The sequence below is a fragment of the Cryptomeria japonica genome, chromosome 2 (genome assembly GCF_030272615.1).
Source record: "Cryptomeria japonica chromosome 2, Sugi_1.0, whole genome shotgun sequence".
In the NCBI taxonomy this organism is placed as follows: domain Eukaryota; kingdom Viridiplantae; phylum Streptophyta; class Pinopsida; order Cupressales; family Cupressaceae; genus Cryptomeria; species Cryptomeria japonica.
Window position 1 is genome coordinate 149,610,569 of NC_081406.1, and position 26,316 is coordinate 149,636,884.

Genomic DNA, 26,316 nt, shown 5'->3' on the forward strand with positions numbered 1-26,316 from the left:
AAATTTCCATATTTATAACTAATAGAATATATGAAACACAAAAATACTACTTGAAGAGTAGTTCAAAAAATATAACATTGAATCATCAATTTTAATATTCTTTTTTTTCTAAAAATTAGGTATTAAATTAATAATTGAATGAATATGGCTAATAAGATCAAACCACATGCTAATATATATAGTCATTTTCCAATGAATAAACCTTTTGTTTAAAACATAGATACCAAATGAACATAATCATTTAGATAAAGTTGAACAATTGTATAAACAACAAAGATCTTTCTTTGTGATTGTAGTGTTGGAGTTGACTCTCAACTTGAAGGCCATGAATTTCATGATGTGAATATTTTAGATATGTTGACATTTAGTCTAGATTGATTTAGCTTCATCCCAAAGAAAGGTATCCACATAATTGAAGCATTCAACCTTAAACTTGTGTCTATTACCACTATGTCCACAATACCTATTTAGTTATCCATTCTTTTTCTATAAATATATCTTGTTCTCCACCAGAGAACGAATGATGCTAATGTTGCAAACATAGAAATACTAAACAAAATAATGAAGGTAAGATTAAAACATGTGCTACCCTTGCATTGCCCCCCTCCTTGCTTAGCTGCTTCTATATCATAGAGATATCCTGCAACCCACACAGATAGAACATACAATACAATTGGATTCCCCATCATCATGACATTGTATAATGTCCCAAAATGGTGTAGTCCAAATAAATCAGATATAGTAATGGAACTTAAACACCAATTTGTCCCAAAAGAAAATCCTATGAAAATGCAACCTAAGTATAGAGCTTGAGGAAAAGTGCCCGCTATTATTATAAGCATATACCCACAACACAAAATTAATTGAGCTAGTGCAACTAATATTGGCCTTGCTACTCCAAAGTTGGAGAGCAAATAATCAGACAATGCTCCACTCCCAAAGCGACCTAAAAATTGACTTGCTGATATCAAAGTGACAAATATAGTGATGTCTTGTTGTGCATATCCAAGAGATGTTGCAATCTGGTTCATGTTGTTAATTGTCACTCCACCTGATTCTATAGCAACTGCAGAAGAAAACAATACTAGAAAAAAATTAATGCTGCAAATTGTTCTCCACAACGAACTATCAGCACACTCAATAATGACATATTTATCAAAATTATTTGAATCTTCTTGAGTAGTTAGTGGCACCAAAACTGTTTTGTTTCCAATTGAAGTCCTCTCATTAGTGCTCGCTTTCCATGCCACATACAAGGGAATTGCTATAGTGATAAGTGTCACAACAAGCTTCACTCGATCCCCCTGTAAAACCTTAATCATTTATTAAATCGTATTAAATAAAATACCTTATGTAAATATGTATTTAACAAATATTTTTCTTGTATTCATTTTTTAAAATTAAAAATTAAAACAATTAAGATTCATTTTAATTATGTCAAGAGGCATAACTATCTAGAGTATCAAGAAATGGAATGTAATGACATGAGTGTGTTAACAAATATGATTAAAAACCAACATATATTTTAAAAAATTTAAAACTCTTCAAGTAAATAAAAAAGTAATAATTCTTCAATAGTTCTAAAGTACAATAACTCTTCAATAAATGAAACAATTTTTTGAATTATATATTTTTTTCAAGTAACAATATAAAATAATTTTGAGCTGAAATAAAACAACTTTTATTTTATCAGTAAAGGGCTATAGCCAAGAATATTTAATATGAATATAAACATAAATAACATAGAGAGTTTAACAGTTTGAAGATTAAACCTAGAATAAAAAGATTACAAAATTGCCCTAAGATTATATAGGGGAAATCCAAAATTTCCAGAGTCCAAGAATCGGATATAGAGAAGGTTAAAAGTTCTTAGACTAAAACATTATCAAAAATGAAACTTAAACCTCTACTTTGAGACCTGATCAAAAATGATTTTTGATAAAGGTTGTTGTTGTCACCCCGTAGAGGAGGAAGGGCTTGGGAGGAAGGGAGGATTAACCCCTTCGAGAACGATAGGAACACGCTTACCCCATTCAAGCTACTTTGGTTTAGGGAAGCATTCAATCTCTTCCACAGGTTCTTGACCTACGTGAGCCATAATTTCTTTCAACTCTTCCTCCCAAACCTGAAAATGCTGAGTCGAAATAAAATAAATTTTAATTAATAATAAAATTAAAAAAAATTGGTCACAATATAACTATAGATGGATGGGGATAGCGATGGTGGTTTGTGAGTGTTCCTATAGCGGCTAGGGCCTTCATGCCCTAACTATTGTCTTTGTGCTTGGGCTGCATGGGGTAGGGTGAGTGTTTGGAGGTGCTATGTGGTTGGCAAGGGATGATGGGTCTCTTGTTTGGTGTGGTGTTTGGTGGGGCGTTCGTTGTTTTTGGTGTGGTGTTTGGGGCTGGGGGTTTGTTGCAGTTAGATTGTGGTGGGTTTTTGGAGGTTGGGTGTGATTTGTTTGTCTTTTGCAAGTATGGAGGAGCAGCGACTATCCTCTAGCTTGGTGGTGGTAGGTGTTGTACTGCCTAGTGGATCTTCTTTGGGTGTGCATGCAAGGTCGTCAGACTCTTTTTATGTGGGTGAGGGCTCTAAACTTAAGAAAGTGAATGGTTGTCTATTGAGGAGTCTAGATCATCCGGTTTTGGTCATTCTTCCTAAATCGATTTCGGAGGATTTAGCTTATTGGAGCAAACATGCTTTGATATGTAAATTTCTTGGGATTTGTATTTCTCTGTTAGTGTTGGAAGCTTGGATTCAACGTTCTTGGTAGGTTGAGGGGGATATGGAGATTATGCTAGCCGTGAACAACTATTTCATGGTTGTCTTTTCCTGCATGTTTGATTGGAATCATTTTTTTGAGGGAGGACCCTATTTTTACAATCATGTGGGTTTGCTCATTAAACCTTGGCATACAAGTTTCAATTTGGCTGAAGAATTGCTTTCAAGGGCTCCTGTTTGGGTTTGCTTGTCACGACTTCCTTTGGAGTTTTGGAGGGAGTTTTACAGTGGATTGCTACTCTTCGTGGGAATTCAATTGCGATCGCTCAACAAACCCTTGAGAAGAAGGTAATTTCTTTTTCTCGTATTTGTGTTGAGATTGATTTGAATCATTTGTCGCTAGATTCTTTGGAAAATTGTGTAGGCTCTTCATCATGGGTTCAATAGTTAGATTATGAATCTCTTCCTTTTTGGTGCCGGATTTGCCACAAGTATGGACACCTTCAACGTCAGCGTTCTAGGGTTAATAAGGCGGCTGGTGGCTCTCCTTCTTCTTTGACTCTGACGAGGAATAATGGGGACAAAGGAAAGGCTCCTATGAATGATGGTGGCCTTGATAAGGATGGTTTTATGCCTGTTAAGCCCCGTGCTAAGGGACGAGGACAAAAGAGATTTTATAGGGATAGTTAGAATGATGAGGGCTTCAACAGATTTGAGGTGTTGGACACTTTAGCCCTAGAGGAAGGGAATATTGTGGATGTTTCTTCTGGGGCTATTGGTATGAATATGGATGTTGTGCAGAAGCAGGGGAATGTTGTTATGGGTTCAGTTGACGAGCAACAGTAGGGGATGTCCCCTAATGGTCCTAGTTTTGATTGGAGGGCCCTAGGCGACTATTCAGACTTGTAGGATGATATTGTTTTGACAAATCTGGCCAAGGGGGTGTTGGCATTCAGAAAGGGAAGAGGGTCTTCTCAGGCTTTGGGTTTGCAACAAAGGCCCCTTAAGAAAATTTCTTTTGACAATTATTCAAAAACTGGCCACAAAAAGGACCAGGAGAAGATTAAGTTAGCTGGGGAATTGTTGGTGGAATCTGGGTCTATCAAGTCCATTGAGGCTCATTTCTCCCCATCTCTTTCATGATTATTCTTTTTTGGAATGTTAGGGGGTTGAATAGAATCCCTCAACAAAAAGCTATTCATGATTTGATTGCATCTCATTCTTTTGATATTTTTTGTGTTCAAGAGACTAGCTTGTTAGTCCCAATAGATACTGAGAGGGGAGGGGTGAATCAATACATTACCAATTTTCACTAATTGATACTTTTGCTTTAAGTATGAACTAATTAACCATTCACCAATGTACACATTTACTGTAGAAGATTGAGCATACATGAAAAGATACACAAAGACACACAGATTTATCTCATGGAAACCCAATAGGGAGAAAACCACGGTGTTAGTAGAAACTCACAAAATTTGTACTCTTCTAGAGTACGCCCGATGAAGAGCCATCCCTGTTAGGAGATTACAAAGACATTGGTTAGATGCCACCCAGTTAAGGGATTTTGATCAAGGCCGGTTAGTGCCTTTACCCTGTTAAGGGTAGCCTGGTTAAAGGACTTAGAACATTAGTTAAGATGTTACCCGGTTAAGGGATTTATACAATGGGACCTGTTAAAGTCCACCAGTTAAGGGATTTATGTTGCAGTCATTTCAAAACAACAGATAAATGATCAGATACAAAAAGCTACACATTAGCTTGATCAGATCACAATTAGGCATCATTCTTGGTCCGCATTGGTTGTGCATGTCCTTCACAACTCTGCCTTCTGCCGGTTTGCTGATACTTGAATCTTGAACTGTCGGTCCTCTGTCACTTGAGTCACTGCTCTGTGAAACCCCACTTTACCGGTCTTCTGTCACTCGACTCTGCACGCTCTGAAACTCCCCCAGTGTTCTTTTTCACACCAACTTTAATCACCTTGACAACAACCCTCTCAAGATTGAGATATGTGAATTTATAGATCCTTGAGTCTTTCACCAACGTTTCCCTCCAAAACATTCATTTAAAAATTTTGTTGTCAAGCCTTGAAATGTGCTTTTGAAATCATGCCAGAATCTTTGTCAATACTATTGAACATGCCAATATGTCTGTTGGTTGACTGAGAGAAGAATTCCGATTTAACTGGTTGTAACTGATCGTTACCAATCTGTCGGTTACCAATTTTTCTAGTGAACCGATCACAACCTTGTCTAGCTGATTTCTTCTTGTTTGCCGATTTAGTCTTTGCTTAGCCGATGGACGTCTTTCTTACTGATCTACTCATTGCTACTCGATCACCTTACTGCTTGTCGATCTACTACTTGTCGGTCTACTGCTTGCCAGTATACTTACTGTCTTCCTGTTTACTCACTGCCCGATTTGCTTACTCCCTAAGGATGGGGAAGACTAAGGATATGGTGTTGCCAACAATGACAACCATATCATTTACCGGTCATACAAAATTGCATCAGGATGCTAACAAACTCCCCCTTTGGCATTGGTGGCAAATTCTACAAACTACTGTGTCGGTCACATGGCCCATGTTCCTGACAGGAGTCCATAAAAGCCAAAATTATCCCTTTTGCCATCAATGGCAAAGACTATAAAAAATGATTTGTCAAAATAAAGGGAAAATTTCTTTAAAGTTTTCTTGAGCAAATTTTAAAGAAGATTCTCATGAAGATTGAATTTATTTCATGGTAGTAAAGTGGCCATGTAATACTGCAATGACGACCTCCATATCGTCAATTGTCTTGCAGTCAGGTGCATGAATTAAGTGGTTTGCCTCTTTAATGTTCAGTTGCATGAAGTCTATGATTGGTGCTAAATAGCACTGGAGCTCTAACGTGCTAAGACTTCTTTTGTCTTCTTCATCTTTCAACTTTCTGAGTTGATGATTGAGCATTTTGATTTTTCCAGTGAAAGTTGATGTTGAACTACTAAGAGGATCAAATGAGCTTACCAGATCCTGAATCTCCTTTTGAATCTGATTTATGTTATCATCCAAATCTTTGATTAAGACAGGAAAGTTTGAATATTTCATTAAGAGTTGACCGACTTGCTATAGTGTGGTCTTAACCTCTTCTGTTATGGTAGATAGAGAAACTTTTCCAACTGATATCTATTCCATTAGGTTATCTCCTCGCTTTGTTTCATATTGTCTTATTGCAACCTTCTCCAGATCGGTTGCCTCTGAACTTATTGCTTTGACTAGAGTATTCAACTGATCGATAATGGGTGCAGTATCATCAACTGCAATGTCCGGGATGAGATTGGAGAGAATTGCTTTGGCTGAGGTGAGGATGTTTACCTTCTTTTTATTTTCTCTTAGTTTTACCCTTTTAGCTTGGATTCTCAGTTTTTCTGAGACTTTTATCAACTGTTTAGGGGTCATTTTCTTTATATCTATAATTGAAACACCTTCTTCTTCTTCCTATGTTCCTTCTTCAAATTTTGAGGGCTCAGCTTCTGAGCTAGTTGTTGTGATGATTCTTACCTTTTGTTTTACATTTTCCCTATCTAAGTCCAATTTTTTTTTTACCGGAGGGTTATCCAACACTATTGTGTTATCTTTTATCTTCTCTTCCTCTTTTCCTTCCTCTGCTTTCTTCTCTTCCTCTTTTCCTTCCTCTGATTTCTTCCCTTCCTCTCTGCCTTCCTCTGTTTTCTTTTCTTCCTCATTTCCTACCTCTGTTCTCTTCTCTTCCTCTGTCTTCTTTTCTTCCTCTTTTCCTTCTTCTATTTTCTTTTCTTCCTCTTTTTCTTTCTCTGTCTTCCTTTTTGTCTCTGTTTTCTCTATTCTCTTCTCTTCCTCATTTCCTTCTTGAGAGAGATTAGGATTTGGTGTTGACAAGTTTTTGTGAGGTGTATCCTCATAAGGAATGTCTTCAACTAACACTTCATCTTGACTTGACAATTTAGTTTTATCGGCTTCCTCTACCAGTGTATGAACGGGTTGTTCAATACCTGTTGTCAGATTGGGGATGTCTGACACAACATCTCCTATGATGTCCTGAACAGAGAACGTATCAAATCCTTTAGTAGAATCTTTAGCTTTTCCTTTATCAAGGACAGCTGCCCCTTTGTCATGTTTAATTTCTTGTTCAATTTCTTCTTCAACCTTCTTTTCTTGGTCCATAATTTCCTTCCACAGGGCAATACCTTAAGCGTGCACTTCTCTAATTTCACCTACTATCACTCTTCCAATTCTGTTCCTTATCTTGAAATGTTGAATGCATGCTTCAGCCACCAGTGAAGCTTGATCAAAATCTAATTCATGATGCACTTCCATGAGTGCTTTTATTCTGAGCTCTTTTTCAATAGCTAGAGCAGTCTTCCATCTTCCTTCAATTTTATCTAGCAAATCTGATTGAATAATGCCATACAATTCACTGGGAGTTCTACAAAAGGTGTGCAAGTTCCAAATCAAAGCTTCCTCAAGTTTCCTCTTGTCTTCATCATTACTAAGAGAATATCTCCTTACAATACCAAACAGACCTCCAAATTATTTGATACCATGCATCATCTCATCAATTGTTGGAGCTTTATTCCTTTCACTTCTTCTAACCTCTTTTACTTCCACATCTAACCCAGTGTCACCTTCTTTCTTATCCTCTTTAATTTTTGGGTCACTCTTTGTCTTTCTAGTGTAAATTACTCTTACCGGTCTATCTTTGCTTGGTGAAGATACCAGAGTACCTAGATTCTTTTCCTTTGTGTATGTTGCTAGTTTAGTTGTTGCAATGCCCTTTGGTTCTATTTTTGTCACTTTCTTCTTTTCACCGGTCAGTTCTTCATCTTTGGTAGGTGTGACCCCTGCTTGCTCACTTGCACCGGTGGATGTAGTGGCACCGGATGCTTCACCTCCATATTTCTTGTCAAGGGTATCAATCATTTTCTTTACTTTTGTTTTAATGATAGGCACCTGAAGTTCTTGTTTTATTTTAGAACTTGCCTCTTCATATGTTCCAAACCTCTTTGCTTTCAAATCTACTAGTTTAGATAGAAGCATATTGATATGAATTTTAACTAGATCTGCTGCAACCTCATACCCCATAGGTGGAACCCAAAAAGTTCTGGGTTCAACTGCTTGGACAATACAACAATGTGTATCTACAAGAAAACAAATGTTGTTCTTGTATTTCTGCACTGTTCTGGTTGGAATTCTTTCCCTTTTGTGCATTCTAGTTTGGAATTCTTTGAAATATCCCCACATTGCTTCCCCAAATTTATCTCCCAGATCCCTAATCATTTCACCTATCTAAACCATGATAGGTTTTTCCTGTGACCATACTACACTACCCTTACTGGGAAAATATTTTAGCACATAGAAGAATATGCATACCAGTAGAGAGCCATATTTGAAGGATTGTTTCTTATCCTTCTTTATTCTTTCCATGTTCACCATGAACTAACTTTGAATCATCTCACATATGTCATAGGTTGCATCTTCTTTGATAATTCGATATCCAGCATGGATGACACCGCTCGTCACACTATTCATCTGGCTAGATTGATAAACCCTGTAACCCAATACTGTAGAAGCAAATCTTACTTTAGCATCCTCAATATGGGCGATTGTCATAGCTCGACTATCACACCGGGATTTGGTTAACCGGATGACTTCATTTGATGAAATCATTCTTAGGGTTAATGCTTCACCGGTAGCACTAAACCCAGTCACTCTTCGAATCACCTCCTTTGAATAGGAAAATCAATCACATTTGCCACAAAAATTGATCATGAACCCTTCTTAGTACATATCTAACCCAGTCGTCATGAAACTGAACAGGAAAATCAATCACATTTGCCAGACCCTTTGTCTTCAAAGATAGAAATTCTGGTTTCAATTGATCATTGTCACAAAACCCATTAAACTCATTTCAAATGAACTTATCTCCAAGTTCTTCGAGTTTGCAATGAATATAGAACGAATATCTTCTACCAACAATACACCAAAGGGCATGGATGATAAAGCACCGATCTTGTCTATTTCACCAGCTTTCATCGGGTGCAACTTGAACTCGGGTTGGGGTTCCTTGATAGCTTCAACCAACACAGGAGTCGATATCTGTGCTGCCATGATGACCTTCAATCAAGATTTTCACAGATGCAGTTGAAAACCCTTTCCTAGGGAATACCAAACACCACTATCGCTCTGCTTGAATCTCTTTTGCATACAAACAAAGCTTAGCAATTTTCAACTCGCCTTTGAAAGCACAGGAGCTCATGAAAATTCTCAAGTAGTTAGGTAAATGAAAATGAGCTACCATTTTCTTATTTATCCATTGAGATTTATCGGCGCTAGAATCTAACGGTCAGATTTAAAGCACACAACTTAAGGTACACTGATCTGACTTCACCGATTATTAGTTGCTGATACCGATACTCAAATAAATAGCTCACAGGATAAAATTCAATTAAGAAATCTTAGACCAAATTTTATGCATCACAACTATGCAGATAAACACATCCTTACATATGTTGAGGGGATTCAAGAGTAATCTTACCATATATGCTCCCCCTGGGCATCGGTATGCCTAGTTAGAAGTGGAACTGTCATCACCGATGGATGATGACTTGATTTCAGGATGTCCTTGTCCTTCTTTTCCTTCATCCTTCTCGATCCATGTCTTTTTTATTTCATCTCTTATTTCTTCAGTTGTCTTCTTTCCTTTTAGGTCATTTTGCTCCTTTTTCTTTCTAAACCAATTCTTGTCTGCAGACCAATTGTAGGATCGGATTTTGCATTCTCTAGCTAGATGGCCGATCTTATGGCAGTTAAAGCATGCCATACCATTTGTCCTCCATGGTCCTGGATTGTTTCTTTGACCCATCCTCATTCTGCATGTTTCAGCAACATGACCAAAATTACCACACTTGGAACAGGTGGCATTCAACTGATTACTTCTTTTGTTAGGACTAACCGGTTTGAACAGTGGTCTTGATACCTTTGTCTTGAACCTGCATTCTTCCGATCTGTGTCCAAACTTATTGCAAGTGAAGCAATGTCCATTAAATCTTTTTGCACTTGACAGGCTACTTGATTGAGATCTACACTCATAAGCAGTGTGACCATACTTATGACAATTATGGCAGTAACCATCAAAAGTGAAAGTCTTCTTTTGATTAACCAGTTTATTCCTATAGTCATTGGTCTTATGGCCCGATTTTCCACAATGATTACATGAGAATTTGGAAGACTTCATACCTCTTTCTTCCAAGTGATTTCTTTTATCATCCTTCATCTTTTTGGATTTAGATGATTCTCCAGTTTCCATAGGACCTGAACCAGGGTAACGAAGACTGGTTGTATCCTTTGTTCTTCTCTGAGCCTTCAATTGTCTATATACCTTCTCAGAGCTTTCATTGAATTTTCTCAACCTCTCATTTCTCTTATTTTTAGTTTTCAACTCACTCTTGAGTTGTTCAATCTCTTTCATTATCCTCTCCTTTTCTTCTGCATTGTCATTCAGTTGTTTATGTATGTATTCATTTTCCTAAGTGAGAACTCGGATCTCTTCATCTTTCTCAATCATGATTGCATCATTTTTCCTCAGGGAATCCTTAGCAAGCCTCCTAGCTCTTTCAAATTTTGACAGATCTTCTTTTGCCTCTCTCTTTCTTTCATCAACACTTCTGCTAGCTTCCAATATCTCAGTCATTCTCAGGGCCTGACCTTCATGTTCTCTTTTGAGATGTGTGATTTCTTTGGTCAACTTCTTGTTCTTTTCCATGAGTTTTGAGATTGCTTCTTTAGCTTCTTCAGATCCACTTTGTTCAGAGAGTTGATCTATGATATCTTGACTCTCATTTAGATGTTGAGCCAATTCCTTCCTTTTAGCAAGAGATTTTCTCAGTCTCTCTTTCAATTGAGCAATAATCTCATTGGCTTCATCAATTTGCTTTTGATACCGGTACTCTTCCATGATCTTTATGCTCAAGTTGTTAAGCTTCACTTCAGAGGAACTATGCTCTGATACCAATTTTTAGTCCCAATTGATACTGAGAGGGGAGAGGTGAATCAGTACATTACCGGTTTTCACTAATTGATACTTTTTCTTTAAGTATGAACTAATTAACCATTCACCAATGTACACATTTACTGCAGAAGATTGAGCATACATGAAAAAATACACAAAGACACGTAGATTTATCTCGTGGAAACCCAATAGGGAGAACACCACGGTGTGAGTAGAAACTCACAAAATTTGTACTCTTCTAGAGTACACCCGGTGAAAAGCCATCCCTATTAGGAGATTACAAAGACATTGGTTAGGTGCTACCCAGTTAAGGGATTTTGATGAAGGTCGGTTAGTGCCTTTACCCTGTTAAAGGTAGCCTAGTTAAAGGACTTAGAACATCAGTTAAGATGTTACCTGGTTAAGGGATTTATACAATGGGACCTGTTAAAGTCCACCCAGTTAAGGGATTTATGTTGCAGTCATTTCAAAACAACAAATAAATGATCAGATACAAGAAGCTACACATTAGCCTAATCAGATCACAATTAGGCATCAGTCTTGGTCTGCATCGGTTGTGCCTGTCCTTCACAACTCTGCCTTCTATCGGTTTGCTGATACTTGAATCCTGCATTGCCAGTCCTCTGTCACCTGAGTCACTGCTCTGTGAAACCCCACTCTACCGGTCTTCTGTCACTCGGCTCTGCATGCTCTGAAACTCCCCCTATGTTCTTTTTCACATTAACTTTAATCACCTTGACAACAACCTTCTCAAGATTGAGATATGTGAATTTATAAATCCTTAAGTCTTTTGCCAACTTTTCCCTCCAGAACATTCATTTAAAAATTCCGTTGTCAAGCCTTGAAATGCACTTCTGAAATCATGTAGGAATCTTTGTCAATACTGTTGAACATGTCGATATGTCCATTGGTTGACTGAGAGAAGACTTCCGATTTAACTGGTTGTAACTGATCATTACCAGTTTGTCGATTACCAACCTTTCTGGTGAACCGATCACAACCTTGTCTAGCTAATTTCTTCCTGTGTACCGATTTAGTCTTTGCTTAGCCGGTGGACGTCTTTCTTACCGATCTACTCACCGCTACCCGATCACCTTACTGCTTGCCGGTCTACTACTTATCGGTATACTTATTGTCTGTCTGTTTACTCACTGCCCGGTTTTCTTACTCCCTAAGGATGGGGAAGACTAAGGAGATGATGTTGCCAACAATGACAACCATATCATTTACCGATCATACAAAATTGCATCAAAATGCCAACATAGCCTTTCTGTTGACTCTATGTTTTAGTGTGCTTCTAGTATCTGGTGATTTGGTCATTGTCAGTGCATTGGTTCTATGGGTTTGGTTCTATGGGTTCTTCTAGGGGTTTGGCACTCTTTTGGGACCCAAGAAAGACTATTCCTCTCGAGTGGATCTCGTGCCACTCTGCTCTTTCGACAATTGGCTCTAGTTTGGAATTTGGAGAGATTATTTTGGTTTCTAATGTCTATGCTTTGATTGAATTTCGTGGCAAATTTTTTCTATGGTCTCATATTCAGTATGTTAGATCATGTGCTCCCTTCCTTCCATGGGTTTTAGGTGCTTATTTCAATTATGTGTTAAGTTTGGAAGAGAAAAGGGGAGGGTTAGCTCAGTTGGGTCCTTCCTTTGATCTTTTTCGTGAGAATGTGGATTCCCTGAACTTAGTTGATATTAAGCCATCTAATGGGATCTTCACTTGGAATAATTATTGATGTGGAGATGAAGCTATATCTGAGCGATTGGATAGGTTTCTTGTTTCTTGTTTTTGGGTTGGCGGTGACTTGAGTAATTCTGAAATTCTTTATTGAGGGGCTCTGATCATTGGCCAATCAAATTTTCATCCGCATCTATTTTAGTTCCTAAAAATCCTCCTATTAGGTTCTAGTTTATGTGGCTTTGTGACTCTTCTCTTCATGACATAATGGCTCAATGGTGGAGAGATTGTGGTCCCCCCTATGCAACTGCTATGTATTCCTTTGTTAAGAAATTACAGTTTGTCAAATTTCAGCTTAAGAGATGGAATAAGTTGTGCTATGGTAACCTTTATGCTATGAAGAGGAATGCTCAAGTTCATTTGTCACTCGTTAGATTCAGGATCTTGGTTTCTCAGAGGATTTGGGTAGGGTTGAGTCTCAAGCTGTGAGGGAATTGGAGGAGTGGGAGTTTTATGGAGAGATTTTTTGGAAGCCAAAGGCTCAAATTGATTGGTTTTAGGAAGATGACAGGAATACAATCTTTTTTCATAAATTGGTGCAAGCTCATCAGAATGGGGGTTATATCTCTTCTTTGGCGAATTCAGAAGGCATTCGGGTGATTTTCCTTCAAGCTTTGTCCCATAAAGCTACTCAATACTATTTTGCTTTCTTTTTCAAAGACTCACCTTCAACCGAGGATGAGGAAAATATGGTCCTTGCTTGTATCCCCTCTTTGGTCACCAATATGATGAATGAGTTCCTTATGTTCCTAGTTTCTTTGTTTGAGCTGGAAGAGGTTGTTTTTGGTATGTGTAAGGGTAAAGCCCAAGGTTCAGATGGATTTCTTGTTGAATTTTTTCAGGAATTTTGGGGTATTGTTAATTTGGATTTGCTAGAGGTGGTTCGAGAATCTTTTGGTAGTAAATACATGCTTTGAGCCTTGAACTCTACTTTTCTTGTTCTTATTCCCAAAAAGGAAGGTACTAACCAACTAGATTTTTTTAGGCCCATTTCTCTGTGTAATGTGGTCTACAAAATTGTTACTAAATTGATTGCAAAGAGGCTCAAATTGTGGCTCTTGAATTTGATCTTAGATGAGCAAGGGGGTTTTGTGGCAAGTAGACAAATTTTAGATGGGGTGGTGATTTATTTTGAAGCCATTCATTCTATGGCGGTGTCTAAAGATATATCTATGTTCATTAATTTGGATATGGCCAAAGCTTATGATAGAATTAAGTGGTGCTTCTTGGAAAAACTTCTCATTGCTTTTGGTTTTAGTTAGGAGTGGGTCAGTTGGATGATGAGCTGTGTTACTTCATCTTCCTTCTCTATTATTATCAATTGTGAGTCGTCTACATTATTTGGAGCTTCTAGTGGTCTTCGCTAGGGGATCCTCTTTCTCCCTATTTGTTTATTCTTATGGCGGAAGGCTTGAGAAGATTTATTAAGTCTCAAGTTTCTTTGGGCTTGATTCAGGGTTGGAGTTGGAGTCATGGGCTGCCCACGCTTTCTCATCTTTAGTTTGTGGATGATACTAAAGTTTTGGGCTCACATTCTCCAACATAAGTATCTTAGGGGAGTTAATATTTTCGATGTTCCTTGTTATTGTTTGGAAGGAAGGGGATCTATAATTTGGCATACTCTAAAAGTTGGGTCTTAGCTTGTTAAGAGGGGTTTATTTTGGATATGTAATATTGTTGGTATTTTGGTATGGTTTTGTCATTGATGTCAACACCTACTAACACTTATCAACTCTGGCACTTTGGAGAATCAACAATATTCACCTTCTCCTAGAAGAACCAGATAGAAACAACATGCAGTAAGGCCCACAGTTAGGAAAATAACTCCAAAGAAGAATTTGACCCCTAAGAAGAAGACTCAACAAACCATTGCTCGAATTGACAAACTTCTAAATGAAATAACAGAGGATGGAAAGCTGAAAAACATTAACAGATTATATGACTCATTATCAACTAATGACAAGAAGAAAGTAGAAAATAGTGTAATCCTACACTTGGATATTTACAAGAAATTTTTGATGCAAGTTGATGTTTGTCATCAACCGACAGAATTAACAGAGAAATCTTTTACTCCAGCTTTGATGAGGAAGCTACTTCTCAGGGGGAGTAGTTGGTATACTAAATTGGTTGGTATTTTGTATCTGGAAATGTTTCTATTACTTTGGCATTTGATGTCAAAGGGGGAGAGATTGGTATGAAAAAAAAACACACAAGGAAACACATGTTACTCTCAGGGGGAGAGATTGTTACTTTGGGAGAGTTTACTTATATTTTGGTAATTGTTGGTACTTTGGTATTTGGCATTTCTGTTTTGGCACTTTGATGGTTTTTCCGTCTTGTGTTGCCATCAATGTCAAAGGGGGAGATTGTTGGTATTTTGGTATGGTTCAACTTTGACACTTTGGAGAACCAACAATATTCATCGACAAGCACAGTCACCAATATATGGTACACCGGCAGGATATAATGATCACCGGCACTTGGAATGGCATGGAAAACACTTGGTTATGTCGAAGACATCATTTGGACACCTTGTCTTGGAGATTTGTTTATTGGCATATTCGTATTTGCATATTTGTTGTTACTGGCAAATAGGTCTAGGTTGTACACCGACAGGTTTATCTTTTCCAGATCAGCACGCCATGCTATGGAGATGATTTATTATTGTTGTAAATGCATCAAGCCGACATGTTAAATCGGTTATTGCATCGGATATTGTTTTGTTTGTAAAATGATTTTATTGTAATATCTTGTAGAGCCGACCTACTAAAATTGGTCTTAGGTTATGATATAAATGTAAGATTGAATGTGGAATGCGAAGAAGAATTGTGAGAAGGTATATGCGAGAATAAGCAGAGCTATACACACAAACATCATTTGAAGGTGAAGCAAGGTTTTTGTGAAAGCATATCAGAACTACACCAGTACTAAATCCAACATATGAAGATGCTATTTTGAGCAGTACATCCTTATTGGATTTAACCATCCAATTGTAGTAAATGTGACTCCTATTTTGTGTTTGAGCAGTGAGCTCTTGGCGCTTGGCCTTTCTGCATGTGCAGACCCCATTTGTATATACTTACTATCTGCAGTAGTATCATATGATTGTGGGTAAGGTTTCCCACCATGGTTTTTCCCCTTACAGGGTTTCCACGTACAAATATTGGTGTTATGTGTTGTGGATGACTTTGTCTTTTTGTTTCATGCATTAATCTTTACTGGTATTGCAATTAATTGATAAAATTGTCAACCGATATAAAGACTGGTTTATCGGTATTCAACATTAAGTTGGTTAAGTTGTTTTGATTTAAATTTATTTGAAAATTGATTGCCCCCCCCACCCCCCCTCTCAGTTGTCTCCGGGACCTAACAAATAAGGGCTTAAAAAGCTCTCTTTTGGTTGGATTCTTGGGATGACAATCCTCCTCTCCTTTCCATGTATCCTCATCTCCAACCTCTTTGTGATGTTTTTTCTACTGCGGGTTGGGATAAGGTGGAGTATTATAAGACTGTTTGGAATTTGGGGTTGGTTAGTTGTTCTATTTGGAAGGACCTCTGTGAATGGCCACCTGGTGGATTTGAGGAAGCTCATAAGGAGTTGGCTCAAATTCTTGCTTTGCGAGAGTGTAATTCTTTGGTGGGGCATGATGTTCTGGCCTGGGGCAAAGACTCTTCTGGTAAGTATTTTGTTGTTGTTGGTTACTTGGAGCTTGTTCATTAGATTTTTGGAGAGGTGGAAGTCCCTTGGTGGAAACATGTGTGGAGTAAATTTTCTTGGCCTAGATGTAACTTTTTTATGTGGTTGGTTGTCCAAAATCGTTGTCTAACTTGGGATAATTTTTGCAAGCAAGGTTTCCATGGACCCAAGTTATGTGTTCTCTTTGTTGCAATAGTGAGGAAAGTGTTTCTCACCTCTTTTTCCAGTGCTCCTTCTCTAGGGTAATTTGACATCTCTCGTGGGGACTCTAGAACCAGGCCTGCTAGAATGTTTTCTCTTTAGCTGAATTCTAGGCTCGATGGGGCAGGCCTCTTGTTAAGACTTCTTTTCTCTAGGTTGCTTGGGGTATTGGACCCTCTTTTATTATCTAGCATATTTGGTTGGAAAGGAATCGTAGGATTTTTCATGATGCTAGGATGGTTGTTCAACATTTGTGGTGGAAAATTATTTATTCTATTCGTGAGACTATAATGGCAAAGTGTGATTTTGATGGGATTGTGGATCGTGAAGATGTTGATATATGTAATCCGCTCAATTTTCCTCTTCAAGGAGGTGTTCCTTCTCCAAGGGGCAACATGCTATGCGGATAATGAGAAATATATGTTGTCACCCTTTGCGGAAGATTAACAGGGAGGGTCATTGGTCCTCTCCCCCTCAAGGAGTTTTGAAACTTAACACTGATGGTTCTTCTCAGGGAAATCCCGGTCATGCTGGTATTGGTGGAGTTGGTCATGATAGTTCTGAAGACATCCGGTTTATCTTCTCAATTTATAAAGGTTTTTATACCAATAATTTAATGGAGGCTCTTGCCATTTTGTATGCAATGGAGTGTAGTTGTGCTCTTGGTTGGAAATAGATTATTTGTGAATTTGATTCCCAAGTGGTAGTAACTCTGTTAAATGAGTGGCGGTTAGATGAGGTTAGCTGCACTTGGTTGTGGTAATTAGACAGATTCTTTGGTTGTGCAATTCCTTGGAATCTGCTATTTTTACTCACATTCCTAGGGAGTGGAATGGAGTTGTTGATTGTTTAGCCAAATGGGCTTCTGATCATGGGCATGGTTGGAATATTGTGGATAGGGGACAATTATCTCCGGATATGTCTCATTCATTGGATCATTTAGTGGAAACTGATAGAGTTGTGTAATCTTTACTCTATTGGGTGTTTGTCCCTTCTTGCTTTGTATCTCTTTCTTTGAGCTAATAAATTTTTACCCCTCTTTTAGTTTAAAAAAAAATCAAAAAATTCTTTAGTAAATAAAACTAACATATCTATCTTTAGAAAAATCCATAAATTTGAGGTGGCTATTCCACTTAAATCATAATTAAAATAGATGTGAAAATGATATCTTTTACATATTTTTTTATTAAAAATGCATATGCTAGTTTGATATTGATATTTTAAATTTTAATTAAAATTAAAAAAAACTATAAATTGTATTTTAAAAAAGGATTAATTTTCGGTCTATCATTTTTAAAAAATATTCGATAATAAATTTTATTTATAAAATAGTAGATTAATTTTTAAAAATGATTTCTTTTGCAAATTTGAAAAATGGGTAGTCTAGATGATGGTAAAAATATTATGTTTATAATAAACACAGTATTTTGACTTGTAAATGTTAAAATAATATTGCTATAATGGTCATGTAAGTCAATTAGTTAGTATTTAGAAACTTTCTTTTGTCTTTCGCTCTCAATTGTTTCTATTTTAGAAACATCATCTATAATCTCTATTTAAGGAGTCCTCTGGTTTGTAAATGTTTGATCATCATTTCATGATATCAGAGAAGAGGTTCATCTTTGAGTTTTTTGGCAAAAAAAAATTATAATAAAATTCGTAGTTTGTTTACCTAAAAAAAATTTAAAGTTTTTGAACAATTTTTTTTTATAAAAATCGTGGCATTTGTTTTGTTGAAAATTGCATCGATTTTTAGTTCAAAAATTTGTGGGTTTCGTTTGTGAAATTGTGCAAATTGTTTTTGACAAAAATCAAAAACATTTCATGCAAAATTGTGGATTTTTTTTGGAGGAAAATCATAGGCTTTCCTGTCTACAATCATGATATCGTTTCTGAGTTTTTTTAGATGATTTTTAATAAAAATCATGGTGTTTTTTGGTACCCTTTCCACACGATAGGATTTTTAGGGCTACACGCTATTTTTTGGCCAGTCTCTTGAACATTTTCCCTTCAAAATCGTGGCATTTTATAGTGTTTTTCTGTCCACGTCAAGTTGCCTAGGGTTTGTCCATTATAGATTGGTTTTTATTTTTTGCGACCAGGATTTTTGAACGAATTTTCACTTCAAAATTTGTGTAGCTCCTCTTGAGTGACTAGGGTTTCTAAACATCGAGGGTTTGCAAAAAACTATTTTAAAAAAATTGTGGACTCCTAAAGACCTAGGGTTTTTGCCAATTTTTTGAAAATTTGTAGACCCCTTTTTTACGATTTTTGACAAATAAGAGGTTTTCATGTTTTGATTTGTGCTTAGGGATTTGTGTCAATTGATTGCCTAGGGTTTGACTAATTTTTGATAGAAAAATCAAATTCTGATAAATTTTTAATAAAAGCATTGAAGATATTTTTTTATCTTGTTTTTTAGGCCTTTGGAAAGCGGGAGGGATGGCATCATGACCAACATTATGTTGGAAAGCAACCAAAAATTCAATGATAAAAATTACAATACCTAGAAATAGAGGATGCTCACAATTTTCGAGTACTGGTGTCAAGATTAGATTGTTGTTGGTAACAATGCTCTTCCCACTGCTGCAAATAAAGACTAGGACAAGTTTGATGAGCATAATCATGAAGTGGTTATGTTGCTCAAGTTATATGTTATCAATGAGATCCTTCTAGAAATACCATCTAGCAAGACTGTTGCACAAATTTAGACTCACTTGAAGGATTTGCACGAGACATTGAATAAAGGCAGAGCTTTCTTCTTTAAAAATATGTTGTTCTCCATTATGATGAATGACAAGATGTCTTTTCAAGATCATTTAGTGAAGATCAAAGACATTCATGATCAATTGGAGGTCATTGGTCGCAAGATGGAAGAAGAGGATATGGTGGTTATCATGCTAAAAATCTTACCACAATCCTATGAGCATTTTATTGAAACTCTGAACATCATTGCTACCAATTTTGATTTAAATTTTGATGAACTTTTCAACTAGCTCTTGCAATAGGACAGGTGGAAGAAGTAGTTTGGTAGCAACAACAAGACAACTGGTATGGAATAGGATTTTGTTGTCAAAGACATAGGCAAAGACAAGTCCTCTCAATAGAAAAGATAAGACAAATCTAAGGATAGTTCCAAGAATTTGAAGAATATCACATGTCATTGTTGTGGTAAGCTTGGTGATCTGAAGAAACACTACAGAAAGTGGTTGGCTGATCGAAAATCCAACTAGGGAGGGTCTCAATAGAAAGCCCATGTTGTAGAGAATTCTAAGCAGAAGGAGTCTACCTTCTATGAATTTATGTCTCGCATTACTTTGAATCGGTAGCTCCTCCAACCGGTCCTCCAACTAGCATTACTTTCCTGGATGGGACTTTCCCAACGAGTTGATCTCCCTCCACTAGAGTTCCCACCCACCCAACTATATAAAGGTGGGGAGGCCCCTACTATTCTATGGGCATTTGCCGGGGGTGAAGGATGGATACAGTTGATTCCCTTGGGATGAACCGGGGGTGAGGATGGGAGGTGGTAGTTAATTACCAATGACCAGTAGATCATGTCAAGTCTCTTTCTTGGTATATGAATTTTGGAGCCTCTCGACATTTTGCACATACTAGAGATTGATTCATGGAGTATAAGGCTTGCTCAAATTTAGTGATCTTTGGTGGTAGTGAAGAGTATACAGTGTTCCAAAAAGGCAATGTTCAGATTACATCTGGTGGGATAAATTTGATTTTTTCTCAATGTGTATTATGTTTCGGGCATAGAGCTCATTTTTCTCTCCATGAGTCAAATTATGCAGCATTGTTTGAGGTTGGATGTCACCTTCAATGCATATAAGTGTCACATTGTTGACAAGGAATCCAAGAAAACAATTGCAGTTGACCTTGAAGATCATGGCTTGTATAGGTTGGTTGATACTGGAGAGTCTTAGGAGCATACAATGGCTACAAAGAATTCATCCATCGATACATTAGTACTCTATGGCATCAACATTATGGGCATCTCAACCTATCATACCTCTCTCAATTGGATCAAGAGAATTTGGTGGAAGTCTTAACTAAGATTCAACAACATACACATGGTGTCTACAAAGCTTGCTAAACAAGGAAGCAACATCAAACTCCATTTTCAGACAAACAAGCTTGGAGAGCATCGAAGGTCCTTTAGTTGGTTCATGCATGTATGTTTGTGCAAAAATGCATACTGCATTGGTCACTGGTGCCAGGTATTTTCTCTTGACTGTTGATTATTTCAATAGGAAAATGTGGGTGTTTTTACTCAAAGAAAAATCAAATGTGTTTAATGAATTTTAGAACTTTAAAGCCTTAGTTGAAAAAGAGTCAGGATGTCCAATCATCACTCTTAGGTTAGATAATGGGGGTGAGTCCCATTCAAACAAATTCATCAACTTATGTGGTAAACATGGCATCCAACAACTTACCACACCCTATACCCCTCAACAAAATGGTGTTGCTGAGTGGATGAGCCATACTATTACGAAAATGACCCATTGTATGCTAGAGAATAGAAATGTTCCAAGGAAGTTTTGGGCTGAGGTAGTATATACTACAGTGTACCTTCTTAACCGTTTTCTCCCAGAGTTTCGTTAAGAAGATGACCCTAGAGAAATTTTGGTTAGGAAGGAAACCAAAAACCAGCCATCTTAAAGTTTTTGGTTTGACTTCATATGTTTGGATTCCAAATGCTAAGATGAACAAACTGTTTTCCAAAAGTTAGAAGTTGATGCTTACAGGCTACAGTGACAATCATAAGGCCTATCGACTAATTGACCTGGACATTGATCGTCTCACATTGAGCAAAGATATTGTTTTTTTATGAAGAAGACGGGCCTTTTCAACTTTCTTCTCCTATCAAGAGTCCTAAAATATCAACCTCTATAGACTATAGATTTGGGTGTTAGGCTGCCATTAGCTCCACCTGAAGGGAGGGACTCTGACTATTCCGAACTTGTGGAATCTCCTAGTCACGAACCTTTACCAACAAATTTCCCTCAGGATAACCTGGATTAGCATCTAGATGATTTCATTCCAAGCATTCCAAGTCATTATGATTTTCATAATTTGGAAGAAGATGCTTCTACCCTATGGCCTAATTGGTGGGCAAAGCTCATTGGTGATGTTTAGGATAACAAGCGTGTTGAGGGTAGATCATCTAGAGGCAATAGTAAGCAAAATACTATGGACTTTTCTCTTATAGACAATATTCAGAATGTTTATGAGCCCCAAGAATATTTAGAGGCGAGAGGTAAACCTAAATGGGAAAATGTTATGGAATATAAAGATCATAGTCTTTTGAAGAATGATACTTGGGTTTTGCCAGATCTCCCACCAAGGTAGAAACCCATTGGTTGCAAATGGGTGTACATGGTCAAGTACAAAGTTGATGGAACACTTGATAAATACAAATCAAGGTTGGTGGCTAAAGGATTCTCACAAAGAGAAGGCATTGACTATGATGAGACCTTTTCTTCTACAACAAAGATGAGTACCATCTAGCTTATTCTAGCCATTGCAGCTTAGTTTGGCTAACAAGTTCATCAAATGGACGTGAAGAGTGCCTTCCTCAATGGAGATTTGGAGGAAGAGGTCTATATGACTTAACCTCAAGGTTTCAAGATTGCAAGAAAAGTGCACCAGGTATGTCGAGTGGTGAAGGCTCTTTATGGGCTAAAGCAGGCCCCTAGGGCATGGTACATAAAGATTGACAAGTATTTGGATGCATAGGGCTTTCAAAGGAATCATGTAGATCCCAATTGATATGCCACGTTCACTAGCAGTGGCATCATTCTTCTTGGCATCTATGTGGATGATATCAACATTACTAGTAGTGGGGCATAGTTTCTTGAGCAAATCAAATTAAATTTGTGTTAGGAATTTGATATGAAAGATTTGGGCCTTCTACAATATTGTCTCAGAGTAGAAGTCAAACAAGTGACAATATTTTTATTTCTCAGACTATATATGCTAGGATTTTGTTAGACAAGTTCAAGATGATAGAAGCAGTAGATAATAGCTCTTTCCTCGACAGAAGCATAGTATCGGTGAACTATTATAGCAACATGTGAGGCAACATGGCTTCAAAGGATGCTTTCTGACATGAAAATGTCTCAAGTGGGGCCTTCACCCTTGTTTTGTGACGATCAAGGGGTGCTAAAGCTTGCCAAGAATCTAGTCTTTCACGAACGTACAAAGCATGTAGAGCTCAATTGTCACTTTATACGACAAAATGTTGAAGATGGATCAATAATGTTGCAGTATGTTCTAGCTGAGGACCACACTGCAAACATTCTTACCAAGTCCTTGAGTCCAGACAAATTTGTAAAATTTTGGGACAAACTTGGTGGAGTTAGTAGAATGACCATTAAGGGAGGGTATTAAAGTAATATTGCTATAATGGTCATGTAAGTGAGTTATTTAGTATTTAGAAAATTTATTTTATGTCTTTCATTCTCAATCATTTCTGTTTTAGAAACATTGTTTGTAATCTCTATTTAAGGAGTCTTTTGCTCCTTTGTAAATATCTGATTATCGTTTCAGTAAATGGTTGTCAAAGTTAAGGTATAAGATAAAAAAATTATTAACACATTCATGCCATTACACTTGATTCCTTCTTGTCATTAGTAATACAATAAATCATAAAAAATAATTAAAACATACAAAATACTATCAATTATTTCATGACAACCCTAAATATTTTTCTTATTTTTATCACTTCACTATATTTTATTTATTTGTTGATGTTATCAGTGTACTTATGTTCCATTTTCCTACCTCAACCATATGCAAAAGAGATGGAATTAGAACAATAAAATGTACTATTACAATAATTAATATGTCAATTTGTAGCATTTCTAACATCGTGGGGTAGTAATTATGAAATAGAAGGAAGATAAACTACAAAAATATTTATACATGAAAATCCCACTATTCTTGTAATCAAATATGTACGTATTACCTTTTGGTATGGAAAAACAATTGATATTACTTTTCCAACTAAATCTATTATTAACATAGACCTATCGCAAGCTCACAATAACCACATTGTATGCCACTAAGGAACTTGCAATACCTTCCCAACCATTATCAAAGAAACAACCCACCTCATACAATGTTCAAAGTCCTATGAATATATTTACAATTACAAATCTACCCTTGCTTGAAACAAAAGAAAATATGTGTGTGAAAACCACCATGTCAAGACTACACTTTGACAACTTTTATTACATCTTGTACCTATTAGTTGTCATTCATGAACCCCAAATTTTGACAGTTCCTTCTATTCATCTTTCTAGAGTTGTTTTGGCCTTATTCTCTCAAGGTATATTTTCCTTGCCATCCATAACCCCAAAGGCTAAAGTTTTCCTCTATGTTGTTTTTTTGAGTCAAATTTTCGCTTCTCCTATGCTCAAGTACTTTGTCTTAACATCTCTAATTATAGACTCTTGACAACTCCCTACATGATTCCCAACATTTTTTTGTGAAGTTACATTTTGAAATCACAGGTTTAGCTTTAATATTATTGGAGTGCATGCTTTTTTCCATCCCCAATGCCCAAAGTCTAATAATTATTCATTTTTTTACCATCAAAATTTTCTCTCATCCCAATACCCAAGTACTTCCTCCTTGGCATCTTTGATGCTCAACTCTGGACAACTCCATGCATGATTCCTATCAAAGTTGAAGATGTAGGAATACATTTAATGTGGTATCAAATATGAAGTAAGTTCATCTCTCGATATTGAAACTCCCTCCTATGTTTTTCTTAAATCAAACTTTCACTCATCCCCTATACTCAAATATTTCTTTCTTTCCATCTTTGATGTTCAACTTGTGATAACTCCTTGAATGTATCCTATCAGACTTGAAGATGCAAGAATAACTTTAATGTGATATTTAGTATGAGGTATGTTAAACTAATAAACCTCCCTGAGTTAACTAGTTTAGATCATTATTCTATTTGATTCAGTTGGAGTTTAACAATATACATACCAAAAAGAATACAATTCTGTGAATTCTGACACCTAATAATGCCTTAAAAAACAATAATAACATCTTCCAATACTGTTACTAGTTACCCTTAAAAAAAAGTCTGTTCTAACCAATGGTTGAAGAAAGTTAAAAGAAAAAACTCTGTTTGTATAAATTCAAAGAAATAACATCATAAACAATGAAATTACTCACCTGCAAAGAGTGTCCATCCCAGAAACTGGAAGCCATGAAAAACACTGCTAAAAACACCATGGGTGCAGCCGCCAAAGCGAGATTTTGCATAGTTCTTGAAGACCCATTTTTACAGTCATCTGGTTCACATTTCTTCACAATTGGCATGAGCAGAAAGGCCACTACAGATGGGACTATGGCCCCCACTAACAAATAGTCAGACCCATCTGAATCTGGAAACAATACCTTCCATACTGTTGACAGAATGGCACTGCTTAGACCAAGGCATCCCTTCATCAAACCCACCACTAGTCCTCTGTTATCTGGAAAACTATTTACAGAGGTCACCAGTGAAACTGTGTTGAAGTATAAGGAGCCACTGAGGGCAATACAGGTAAATAAACCCAGCTCCCACAATGGAGGAACTGGTAGTCTCCCAGATACAAACAGCCATACAATTGTGTAGCCTGCCAAATTGAGGAGAGACCCAATGAGCAGAACAAGCCAGGCAGGGAGGCACTGGTTTAACAGGCCAGAGAGTATGCCCCCAAAAACTCCTAAGCTGCTGTAAACAGAGATGGTATCCAATTGCTGTTGGTTGTAGCCAAATCGGGTCTTTATGGCCTGAGAATATATACTGAAGCCAAATGATGGTCCTGCACAACATTCAATCCACATGCAGGCTACCAAAACCATCCATCTGTTCTGAACAGAATCGATCCCCATTCAAGCCCTGTTCTTGGAAACTTGGTTGCAGTTTTTTATGAGAAATGTTTAGTCAGAGATCAACAATGAGGAATTCAAACAAATTGTTGTTTCTGATGTGACCTTAATGCTGTGAGAACACATTCTACCAATCAGAATTGGATTCTTTTTTCTGTAATGGGGTGTACTGCGACTACAAGACGATTCTCACTGGATTGATTTACACCACCCACCTATCTGCCATGACCAACAAAGTTAAAATGAGGCGCGAGATGCACGGAAAGTTAAAATTATTTTGTTCAGGGGTCTTTTTCAATTATATTAATTTACTTTGGTTTGAGTGTTTTAATTATTTTTAAATGTTATTTTGTTTAATAATTGACAGTGAATTTTGATGAGAGCTTGGTCCAATTTTGGTAGAGTAGGTGATGATTTCATCGTATTCTTTTTTGTTTGACTTCATCTTCAGAGAACTCTATTTACTCTGATGTGCTTGTTTAACTTCCTATTCTTAATAATTGTTTCTATATTTTTTTATTTTTTTTGGTTTCGAAGGGTATCCCTGCGACTCACCGTCCAGCGATTTCTCTTTACGTGGCGAGCGGTGAGGCGAGACTAGTCCCTACAGCCATGGGATAACCAGCACTGCCCTCAAGTGTCTGTGACGGGGTAATTTCAGGCCAGAGCCCAAGGCTTGACCAACTCTACTAACCCGTGGGCGCAATTGTTTCCATATTTTATTTACCTTCATCTTTGAATATTTTTTGTCTTTCGACTTCATATTGAGAGGACTCTACTTAATCTGATGCCCCTATTTCACTTCCTATTCTTAATGATTGTTCTCATATTTCATTTACTCCACCTTTGAATATTATTTGGCTATCAACTTCATCTTTAGAGAACTCAACTTCATCTTTAGAGAACTTTACTTCATCTAATGTCCTTGTTTCACTTCCTGTTCTTAATGATTTTTCTCATATTTCATTTACTCTCATCTTTGAATACTTTTTGGCTCTTGACTTCATCTTCGAAGAACTCTACTT

General features: G+C 37.0%; 1 protein-coding gene across 2 annotated transcripts; it reads right to left on the bottom strand.

Annotated features, from left to right (window-relative positions):
- Positions 1–412: 412 nt before the first annotated feature.
- On the bottom strand, positions 413–25,521 carry LOC131071352 (protein NUCLEAR FUSION DEFECTIVE 4). Of its 2 annotated transcripts, none has more exons than XM_058007154.2 (2): positions 24,590–25,521; positions 413–1,313 (listed from the first exon to the last, which is right to left on the bottom strand). In XM_058007154.2, the coding sequence occupies exons 1-2, from the start codon at positions 25,292–25,294 to the stop codon at positions 468–470; spliced, it is 1,551 nt and encodes a 516-aa protein (XP_057863137.1). In that variant the 5' UTR covers positions 25,295–25,521; the 3' UTR covers positions 413–467. The 2 variants fall into 2 exon arrangements, with proteins under 2 accessions (XP_057863137.1, XP_057863138.1); XM_058007155.2 differs by having other exon boundaries at positions 413–1,304; positions 24,590–25,518.
- Positions 25,522–26,316: the final 795 nt, after the last annotated feature.